We start from the raw sequence: 11,195 nt of genomic DNA, 5'->3' as shown, positions 1-11,195 counted from the left end.
GACATTATTGTAAATGTACGAGTTTAGGTTTGACACACTGAGAATGTAAAATAGATGGCACTACTTTAATAAGTATATTGTTTTGTGTTAGTTTATTGAGATTTTATTTTTTAATCAGTTTTCGGGGCCGGATTATTTTTCTTTTGATGTCAGTTTTAGAAATGTTAATCGTTGCTTTCATGATGTTTGATCATTTTTTCACGTGCCAAGTAATAAGCAATATTTTTCATTTTTTTTTAGAAGTTTTGTTGGCTTCTGCCATGACCGTGCATGGAGTTCTTGTGCTTTGAGATAAGTGCTAACTTGACCTTGCTGTTTGAAATAAAAGTATTTCAACACAAGCCATTGCAACATTTACTTCCTCTCAGTCCAGCCTTTAAAATATGAACACATTTTAAATTCTTTGGGGGTGACAGTCTTTTGTGGCTTTTTCAAGCGAAACTGACTAACTCGTTAACTGGTTAACTGGTCCTTTGTGTCTAAATTCCACAGTGCTGTATTATTTTAAGTTTTTTCTCGTTTAACATGTGTCAATTTAGAAAAATAATGTGTTTGGAAAAATAATGAGCCTTCACTTAACATATTTTAAGCTATTTTAGCTAGTTAGTTATTGTGTCATGATGCTGTTTGATAATGTTACTTTAATCATTTAACTTTTAACATTTTTTTCTGCTTAAATTTCAACCAATTTTTGTGGATTTAGAAAAAAATGGACATGATGGTTTTGAATGGTTTTAAACAATCATTTCAAAGCATTTAGCTTTCTAGCTAGCAATGTTAGCTCTAAATTGTTATTTGCAGTGAACTAAATAGTACATTCTATGAAAATATTTACTTTATATATAATGACAAGAGTTGGCTACATTTTATTTTAATTAATTTTGCCTTATTTCGCATATTAGTAATCTATAATTGTATTTATAATTAAATAAAATAGTCCAAAAGATAGTGACAATTATTACATTTATTTATTTATTTTTAACCAAACTTTACTTGGTTTGTAAAGGGTTAAAGGATAGATAAAATACGTTTTTAGTATTATTCAGAAATTCCGTAGAGTGCAGTACGCTTCCATAGAAAACAATAGAATTTAAGACTAATCATTTATTAAAGTCACGGAAGTTCATGGTGGGTCACGTCAATAATGCCATATTTGGCTAACTATTTGTTTTTTTGTTTTTTCTAAATAAAAGTAGGTCAGCAACAGCCAATAGAAGAAGAGAACGATTGAGTGGGCGGGACAATGAGCAAAGTCCGGAAGTAAAATGTTATAAATCAAGATAGTACGAAAACGTAACACAACATTGCGGCATTTGTCTCACTTTCAACACTTCTGGTGCTTTCTTGTCAAAATGGCAGACAACCGAGACAAAGCAACGGATCAAATGAAGACATGGAAGCAAAGTAGAAACCTTCAGGTTCGTAGCATTTGGAAATGGGTGAAGGGTCATTTAAAGATAATTTGCTAATTGTTATCAGGCTAGTTCAAAATAGTTTGCATACTTGGCAATTATCGAAAATTGTTGACTGCTATTATCTCTTGTCGTGTAATGTTGATGATAATTTCTATATATTGCCTCAAGGATTTAGTATACTACAATATGCAATTGAAAATATTTTTTTCACGAATGTGGTGCAAATCATTGGTAGGTCATAATCCAGACTACAAGTGTAATTATTGTGGGACTCGAACCTTGACCGTTATGTAAATGGGGCAAACAGGCAATTCTTATTTGAGCACCTGAAAAAAATCGCTATTGATTACTAAAAATATAGTGGAAGATCTGGTTTTCAATCCAGGTTGGTCCACCTGTGAGGATTTAGCATGTTCTCCCTTGTCCTGCGGATTTTTTCCGGTCAATCCGGTTTTCTCCCACATTCCAAAGTCACCCATTGTAGGGTAATTGGACACTTTAAAGGACCCTAGGTTCGAGTGTGGGCGTCAATATTTGTTTGTCTCCTTGTGCCCTGTGCTTATTTGGCCACCAATTCAGGTTGTCCCCCACCTATGACCTGAAGCCATCTGGGATGGGCTCCAGCACCACCCTCCCCCTGCTAGCCCAGTGAGGACAAAGTGGTTCAGAAACTGAGATGAGAAACGAGATGTTTACAACCATGATGTGGTGTCAATAAGACCCTTGAGATATGTTTGCAGTTTTCCCTATCTCCACTAGGTGGTGGTGTTACAAACCAAAAAAGATTTTAAGAGTAGTCACTGCTGTTTATAAAATGAGATGAAAACATCATTTGTAATGGCTATAATATACACACTTGTTAAAAATAATTTCTAATACATATAATATACACTTTTTTTATAATAATTTATAATACATATAATATACACTTTTTAAATTGTCTATCATGAGCATTTTTTGCAGTTATCATTTTCTCCACTAGATGGGGTGTTACAAACAAAAAAGATTTTAAGGGTAGTCACTGCGGTTCATAAAATGAGATGAGATTAAAAAAAATATATAATAATTTGTAATGCATAACACTTTTTTTAAAAAATAATTTATAATAAATATACTATACACTATTTTTTAAATAATTTATAATACATATAATATGCACACTATTTTTTTAAAATAATTTATAATATAAATAGTATACACAATTTTTTCATATAATTTATAATACATATAATACACACTATTTTTTTAAATGTCTGTCCACTATAGAGCCCACTATCCCTGAAAGATTTAAGCTCCTCCTCTTTGTTATGTGCTGCAGAACCCAAATCAGCTAACCACAGGAGCAGGCCATCCAATCGGGGACAAGTTGAACGTCCAGACGGCCGGGTCCAGGGGCCCCCTTCTGGTCCAGGATGTAGTCTTCACCGACGAGATGGCCCACTTTGACCGCGAGCGCATCCCCGAGCGAGTAGTGCACGCCAAAGGAGCTGGTGAGGTCTTCAACTGTCCCTCAAAGTTCAAACGGACACCAAATATTCAGAATTAATCGTGTCATAGTCCACCAAAATAAGACGCAAAAAAATATTTTTGATATACAGGAGCATTTGGCCACTTCGAGGTAACCCATGACATCAGCCGCTATTGCAAGGCCAAGGTTTTTGAGCATGTGGGCAAAGTGACACCCGTAGCTGTCCGATTTTCCACCGTGGGTAAGCATGCAATATCAGAGTTAACGTTAATGGATGTTCACTTTTATTAGTCTCTGTTCTGTGATGTTATACTTAATGTCAAATTCCACTGTGTTCCAGCGGGGGAATCCGGGTCAGCGGATACAGTGCGAGACCCTCGAGGCTTCGCCGTCAAGTTTTACTCAGAAGAGGGCAACTGGGATTTGACGGGCAATAACACACCCATTTTTTTCATCAGGGACACCATGCTGGTGAGTCGTAGCATGAGTCAGGGGTGGGCAAACTTTTGGGCCCGAGGGACACATTGACTTTAAAATTTTTGACAGATGGGCGGGGTCAGCACAAGATATGATACATATAAAAAAGTGCATCCGTTAACAGTACATATGAAACATAAACAGGAAAAAGGGACTAAAGTATTAACATACTCATCACTCATCATTAAAGTAAAATGTATAAAGTACAAAGTCAAGTCAAAAGGAATGTATTAAGAAATATTTGAATGTCATTTAAAAAAAGATAGAAGGGCTGTAAAACACCAAAAACAAATAAGAGTGGACAGAGCTACTGCCACGGTTCCGTGTGACAGCGCCATCTTGTGGAGGAAATAAAATAGAATACAAAAATAAATAAAATATTATTTGGACAGCGTCGGCGGGCCGGATTAAAAAGCCTAACGAACCGGATGTGGCCCGCGGGCCGTAGTTTGCCCATATCTGGCATGAGCAGTGGGTTTCACTTGGAATATGATTATTATTACCGTATTTTCATGACTATAAGGCGCACTTAAAAGTTAAGTTTTCTCCAAAATAGACTTTTAATTCAGTGTGCTTTATATATGGAAAAAAATGTACCTTCCCGTTTGTGTGCCATTTAATATACCCCTGCCATTTAATATACCCGGCTAGATTAATTGGGGGGGTATATTAAACGGCAAAATATGGTACTTCGACTATATCGTTTTTATCTTAATCTTGCAATTTCAAAACTGAATTTTTGTCAAATTTTAACTTTAATTTTGAAAATTGGTTACCAATTTTCCTTCATAGTGAACAAGTAATAAGCCACTAACTCACATTTTGTCCCTTTTTTGCAGTTCCCGTCTTTCATCCACTCACAGAAGCGCAATCCTCAAACCCACATGAAGGATCCAGACATGGTTTGGGATTTCTGGAGCCTCAGACCTGAGTGTCTACATCAGGTCAGCCATATTTACCCTTAAATGCAAAAATTGTTGTGAAACCCCACATTTCTCATTTTCTGTTTAATTCTTCCTTTATTTAAACACACAGGTTTCCTTCCTATTCAGCGACCGTGGTTTGCCGGACGGCTTCCGCCACATGAACGGCTACGGCTCGCATACTTTTAAGCTGATCAATTCCGACGGAGAACCCGTCTACTGCAAATTCCACTTCAAGGTTATTTTTACGCCTCTTTCACGACTATAAGGCGCACCGCATTATAAGGCGCACCCTCAATGAATGACATTTTTTTCCATATTATAAGACGCACTGTATTATAAGACGCACTGTATTATAAGACGCACTGTATTATAAGGCGCACTGCATTATAAGGCGCACTGCATTATAAGGTGCACTGTATTATAGGGCGCACTGTCTATTTTGGAGAAAATTTAAGACTTAAGTGCGCCATATAGTGGTGAAAATACGGTAATTGCTATTGACTTCCAGGTATGAAGCACTCACTACTTCACAGTCACCTCTAGAGCCAGCCTTTGTTGATGTTTTGTATTTTTTTGTATAAAATCTTGCAGTGGGGGAGGAGCTATATGATGGAAGATTTTGTAAACTAAGATGGCATCTGCATATTTAACAGTATTGTTTCAGTTCAGGCGTTTGTGTTTTTTTAATATCAAACAGTAGTGTTTTTTCGTTTTTGGTTTTCTGTTTTTTCCATATATAAGGCGCACTGTATTAGAAGGCGCACTGTCTATTTTGGAGAAAATGTAAGACTTTTAAGTGCACCTTATAGTCGTGAAAATACGGTAGCTGTGTTATGAAAGTCAGTTTTCCCATAAAGACTAACGACCACGGTGGTAACTTAACACATTTCAGACGGACCAGGGAATCAAAAATATGCCTGTGGAGGAAGCGGAGCGGCTGGCTTCCACCAATCCAGACTACGCCATCGGAGACTTGTTCAATGCCATTGCCGATGGCAATTTCCCATCATGGTCTTTCTTCATTCAAGTCATGACTTTTGAGGAAGCTGAGAAATTCCAGTTCAACCCGTTTGACCTCACCAAGGTACCAAAGTATTTTCATTTGACTATGTGGAACCTCCAAAGTCAAGTATGTATTCTCTCTTTCTCCTTCAGGTTTGGTCCCATAAAGAATTCCCACTTATCCCTGTGGGCAAAATGGTCCTGAACAGGAACCCGGTCAACTACTTTGCCGAAGTTGAGCAGCTAGCTTTTGACCCTAGCAACATGCCACCGGGTATCGAGGCTAGTCCCGACAAGATGCTGCAGGTAAAAGAAAATAAAACCCTAGGCTCACTTATTTCTATCTTTAAACGTGACCGGACGTTTGGTCGCCGGTCTTTTGGTCGCCGGTCAAATGGTGACAGGGAATTTACTGTTGAAACCAGCTCTCAAAATTGTACTCATGAGAGAGAGTTTAATATCTAAGAGAGAGAGTTTAATATCTAAATATCTACTGTTTTCAACAGTTGTTAGATATTAAACAGTACTTAGATATTAAACTCTCATGAATCAACAGTAGATATTTAGATATTAAACTCTCATGAATATAATTTTGAGAGCTGGTTTCAACAGTACTTAGATATTAAAAAGTACTTAGATATTAAACAGTACTTAGATATTAAACAGTACTTAGATATTAAACAGTACTTAGACATTAAACAGTACTTAGACATTAAACAGTACTTAGATATTAAACAGTACTTAGATATTAAACAGTACTTAGATATTAAACAGTACTTTGATATTAAACAGTACTTGGATATTAAACAGTACTTGGATATTAAACAGTACTTGGATATTAAACAGTACTTGGATATTAAACAGTACTTGGATATTAAACAGCACTTAGATATTTAGATATTAAACTCATGAATATAATTTTGAGAGCTGGTTTCAACTGTACTTAGATATTAAACTGTACCTAGATATTAAAATCTCTCTTATGAATATAATTTTGAGAGCTGGTTTCAACAGTATACTCTATCACCATAAGACCGGCGACCAAACATCCAAGCACCATCTTTGGTGCATCTTTACATGGAGACAACCAATCCAGCTATTCATTGGCTCCCATGGCCAATTCTCCCCAACCTCAGGGCCGCCTCTTCTCCTACCCGGACACCCAGCGGCACCGACTTGGCGCCAACTACCTACAGATCCCCGTCAACTGCCCCTTCCGAACCCGCGTGGCCAACTACCAACGCGACGGCCCAATGTGCATGTTCGACAACCAAGGTCAGGCCAAGTACTTTCAAAATTTCCTATGTTTGTCTATTATTGCCATGTATACACTGCTATTACCTACATTACAATAAATACTGTATTTTCTCGCATATAAGCCGCATCCACGTATAAACCGCACCCCCTAAAATTGCCTTAAAATCCTTTAATTTTACAATTTCTCTCGTATAAGCCGCCCCTGATTCACAATTTTTACAGCCATATTCAAGGTTTTGATAGGCTGGAAGTGTGTTGTTGTTTTTCTTGAATTTTATTCATAGATGGGAAAATAAATGTTCCTTACTATTTTATAGTATTTTTTTATATGGAATTTGACTTGGGGAAACAGCGCCATCCCAAGTCCAAGCACAATTACTACCTGCCTAAACTATATTGTCATGCTGACATCATCATATCGCAGAAGTTGTGGAAAGATAATTATAGGTTCCGCTTTGGAGTCTTATTACACATATGATGTTTGACAGATGATTTTTGGCCATTTTTTTACATGATTATTGGTTGGTCTATTCCAGGTGGCGCTCCAAACTATTTTCCCAACAGCTTCAGCGCACCGGAGACTCAGCCTCACTTTGTGGAATCGCGCTTTAAGGTCTCCGCCGATGTGGCACGTTACAACAGCGATGATGAAGATAATGTCACCCAGGTGAGATTTTGGCCAAAGTGCCATATTTACTCTCGTATAAGCCGTCCCCTTAAAATTGCCTTCAAATAGTTGAATTTTATAATTTTTCTCGTATTAGATACTCGTAGTACAAATGTTACTGCAAGGGCTTCAGACTCTGGTTGGTTCGCGGGCCGCTTTAATGTCAACTTGATGTCACGTGGCCCGGACAGTTTTAGATATAATATTTAGATTTCTTTTTAAATTGGATTAAAGGAACTGGATTAAAAGCCTTGAATATTCAGTTTTTTTATAGATCTAAATCAATGTTTGTTTTAGCTTTTTTTTAAAATATATTTTTAGATTTTAAAAAATGATTTTTGAACTTAAAACACATTTTTTTTATTTTTATAAATGGATTAAAGGAACTGGATTAAAATCCCTGAATATTCAGTTTTTTATAGATCTAACGTTTTTATAAATCTAAAGTTTATTTTAGCTTTTTTTAAATGTATTTTTAGATTTTACAAAATGATTTTTGAACTAAAATCACAGAAAAAAATGATAAAAAATGACAATTATTGATTTAAAAGAGGCAAAATCATGAAATTTTATACACTTCTATACTTTATATTTTAATTTGATCCTAAAACAGAAAGTCAGCACTCCTGATTTACTTTCCCGGGCCACACAAAATGATGCGACGGGCCAGATTTGGCCCCTGGGCCGCCACTTTGACACCTGTGTTACTGTGTCCATAGCCTTGATTTAGTCTGTTTTTGCGACAAATACGGCCTATATGCGAGAAAATACAGTACTGTCACTCTTTACTTGCTTTATTAACAAGCTTGTGTCTCTTGGGCAGGTCCGCACCTTTTACACTGAGGTGCTCAACGACGACGAGCGTCAGAGGCTCTGTGAAAACATGGCGGGCGCCCTGAAGGGGGCGCAACTCTTCATCCAGAATCGCATGGTTAGTGCACGCTAACAAGAAATGACTGACTAAGCCAGGGGTGTCAAACTTTGTATTAGTCACTAATACTAATAATTAGTGCCAAGAATGAGTAAATTATCAAAATGTTTATTAACAGAATTTCCCTTTTACATTATGAACAATATATTATGAACAAGAGAATAACATAAGAACATAAATAAATGTCAATTCATGTTGTCTGCACGTTCTAAAACACTGCGCCCCTAGCGGATAATACAAGAACTACAATTTTTTTTTAAAAAAATCATATATTTTTATGTAAATGCAGCTTTCTTCGCCGGGCCGTACCAAACCACCCGACGGGCCGGATCCGGTCCGCGGGCCTTATGTTTGACACCACTGGACTAAGGCTGAAAAAATTCTAAATTGACGTTTTCTTTCTTCTGTTTCGAAATATAATTTTGTGAACGCTGCTCTTTATAATTTCATTTTTCAGGTAGAAAACCTAAAGGCCGTCCATCCAGACTACGCAAACATGGTCCAGAAATATCTCAATAAGTATAATTTGCAAGAACCGGAGCAGGTAAAACTAGTTTTGCTTGTTTACTGTGAGAGTTTTTATGTTTTATGGGTTATTATAAAAAACAATGCTTTTCATAGATGTGTAAATAATTGTTATGGCGTAACTATTAAATTAATCAGTTAATAGTTGTGAAAATGTTTTGTGGTATAACTTGATTCAGTCATTTTCTAGCGCCAAATTCGGCTTATATGCGAGAAATATTGTAAATATTTTGAGAATTCTAAAATATTCAGAAAAATCACTGTTACTAGGTAAGATACATTTTTTTCTTGATTTTCATTCGTAGATGTGAAAATATTTTTTGTGGCATAACCTTGATTCAGTCATTTTTGGGCGCCAAATATGGCTTAAATGCGAGAAATACGGTAAATATCATCAGAATTCGAAAATCTAAAGAAAAATCACCACCCATTACTAGATAAAATACATTTTTTTTCTTGAATTTTCATTCATAGATGTGAAAATATTTTTTTGTGACATAAACTTGATTATCATTTTCTAGCACCAAATATGGCTTATGCGAGAAATACAGTGTTCCCTCGCTACATCACGCTTCAGCTATCGCGGACTCAGAGCTTCGCTGATTTTTTTCAGGAAAAATAAAAATAAAAAATGTAAAGATATTAAGTTAAAATTACAAATGACATCATTTTACAAGAGGTGGAAACAAAATATTCAATAAGAATTAGTAATTGCATCAAAAAAAGGCCAAAGAAATGGTCAACAACATGGTGAGAGTTCAGGAATGGCATTGATGACGTCATGGCTGTTTACAGGCGCATCTTCACCACCCAAAAATGTTCACAACTCCCTATAACGATGTTTCTTACGTGCAAAAAAACTGCAGAAGATCCTCCATCCGGACTACTATGATGTTTTTGCCTGGTGGTGCTTTTGTGCACGTGTTATACGTTTCTTTAAGCATTTTTGAAGGGGCACGCCTACTTCGCGGAAACGCAGCTATTGCGTGGGGTCCCCATTAACCGCGATAAGCGAGGGAACACTGTATTTTCAGAATTCCCTACAGCGCATTTATTTCCTAGGTCATATTTTGTAAAGCTTTTGGAATGTTGACATTTCTTGTAATTACCACGCTGAGAATGAAACAGTGGCTTTTACAACTTGTTTTTCATGTCTCTTTTAGGACGCTGTTCACGTCTACAGTCGTCCGAACGCAACAGCCATTGCCGCTTCGTCCAAGATGTAACGACATTCCCAGCCGGCAGTTCATAACTCGAACAATGAAGCAACTAAATCGAATCCCCAGAAAATGCTAACAAAGCTACACACAAAGATCACAAGTACAAACCTATTTTTTCTGCTCTAGAAAAATATCTTATCTTATTATCTCTGTTTTGAATAGTTGCTTTTGTTAGTCACGGTTTATAATGATTTTTGGGTGTGGAGAAAATTAAAATGAGATCATAGCGGTGTGCCTTATGTAAGTCATGAACATTTTCATTAAAAAAATGATCTTTAAAAACTCGGATGGTCTTGAAACCAATTAACCGCGTTAAATGAGGTAGTACTGTATTTATTTTTTTAGGTCCATTTAAAAACAAGGATGCTAAATTTAAGGTTTTCATTCAAAAAAGATTGTCTAGTTTTCCCTTTGCTATCAATATGCTCATATTTTTTGTTCAGTGTAACAAATATTGATTAAATAAAATAATAATTCATAAATGCTATACAGTGGCTTGATACTATTTTTTTTATTAGTAACATTTCGGATTTTGCTTCTGTAGAATACCAAAGAAAAACTTGTAAAAAAAAAACTTGAATTTTGTAGATAAAATTCATTAATGGAACAAAATTTTCAGTTTATTATTTCATGTCAATGACAATGAAAGATAGATAGGGTAATTATGTTTTTGTTTTGTGGACAATTGAAAAGAATTTTACATTTTACTGAATATTCATAGTTTAAATAACAAAAAAGCCAATGAATGATTAAGAATGAAATCTCATTTTTATGCATTTTTTTTTAAATAAACGCACTGTCTATTTTGGAGAAAATTTAAGACTTAAGTGCGCCTTATAGTGGTGAAAATACGCTAATTGCTATTGACTTCCAGGTATGCAGCACTCACTACTTTACAGTCACCTCTAGAGCCAGCCATTGTTGATGTTTTGGATTTTTTGGGATAAAAACTTGCAGTGGGGTAGGAGCTATATGATGGAAGATTTTGTAAACTAAGATGGCATCTGCATATTTAACAGTATTGTTTCAGTTCAGGCGTTTGTGTTTTTTTTAATATCCGACAGTGGTGGTTTTTCCTCTTTGGTTTTTCTGTTTTATCCCATATATAAGGCGCACTGGATTGTAAGGCGCACTGTCTGAATATTTTTGAGAAAATTTAAGACTTTTAAGTGCGCCTTATAGTCGTGAAATTAGATTTGATGGAATAAGTTTTGCAAAATTTTGTTCATCCTTGAAAATGTTGTAATGTTGTCGTAACAAAAAAAAGATACAAACAAGTTATACAGGTCAGTCTCAGAAGCTGCAGA

General features: G+C 35.9%; 1 protein-coding gene across 1 annotated transcript; it reads left to right on the top strand.

The window, feature by feature from the left end:
* The first annotated feature begins 1,249 nt into the window (after nt 1-1,249).
* On the top strand, nt 1,250-10,375 carry cat (catalase). Its single transcript, XM_077711177.1, has 13 exons — nt 1,250-1,418; nt 2,734-2,905; nt 3,014-3,124; nt 3,224-3,354; nt 4,200-4,304; nt 4,396-4,521; nt 5,179-5,370; nt 5,442-5,594; nt 6,425-6,563; nt 7,082-7,212; nt 8,036-8,143; nt 8,601-8,687; nt 9,832-10,375. The coding sequence occupies exons 1-13, from the start codon at nt 1,353-1,355 to the stop codon at nt 9,892-9,894; spliced, it is 1,584 nt and encodes a 527-aa protein (XP_077567303.1). The 5' UTR covers nt 1,250-1,352; the 3' UTR covers nt 9,895-10,375.
* The last annotated feature ends 820 nt before the right edge of the window (nt 10,376-11,195 follow it).

This window comes from Stigmatopora nigra, unplaced genomic scaffold (assembly GCF_051989575.1).
Source record: "Stigmatopora nigra isolate UIUO_SnigA unplaced genomic scaffold, RoL_Snig_1.1 HiC_scaffold_25, whole genome shotgun sequence".
Taxonomy (NCBI): Eukaryota; Metazoa; Chordata; class Actinopteri; order Syngnathiformes; family Syngnathidae; genus Stigmatopora; species Stigmatopora nigra.
The sequence above is the reverse complement of the archived record's forward strand: the minus strand, read 5'-3'. Positions and strand labels throughout refer to the sequence as shown.

Excerpts from the sequence above, each read along its gene's own strand:
- cat (XM_077711177.1), top strand. The coding sequence starts at position 1,353 with ATGGCAGACAACCGAGACAAAGCAACGGATCAAATGAAGACATGGAAG. Across the intron at positions 4,522-5,178 it reads ACTGCAAATTCCACTTCAAG|ACGGACCAGGGAATCAAAAA; the intron begins GTTATTTTTACG and ends AACACATTTCAG. Across the intron at positions 7,213-8,035 it reads ATGAAGATAATGTCACCCAG|GTCCGCACCTTTTACACTGA; the intron begins GTGAGATTTTGG and ends TCTCTTGGGCAG.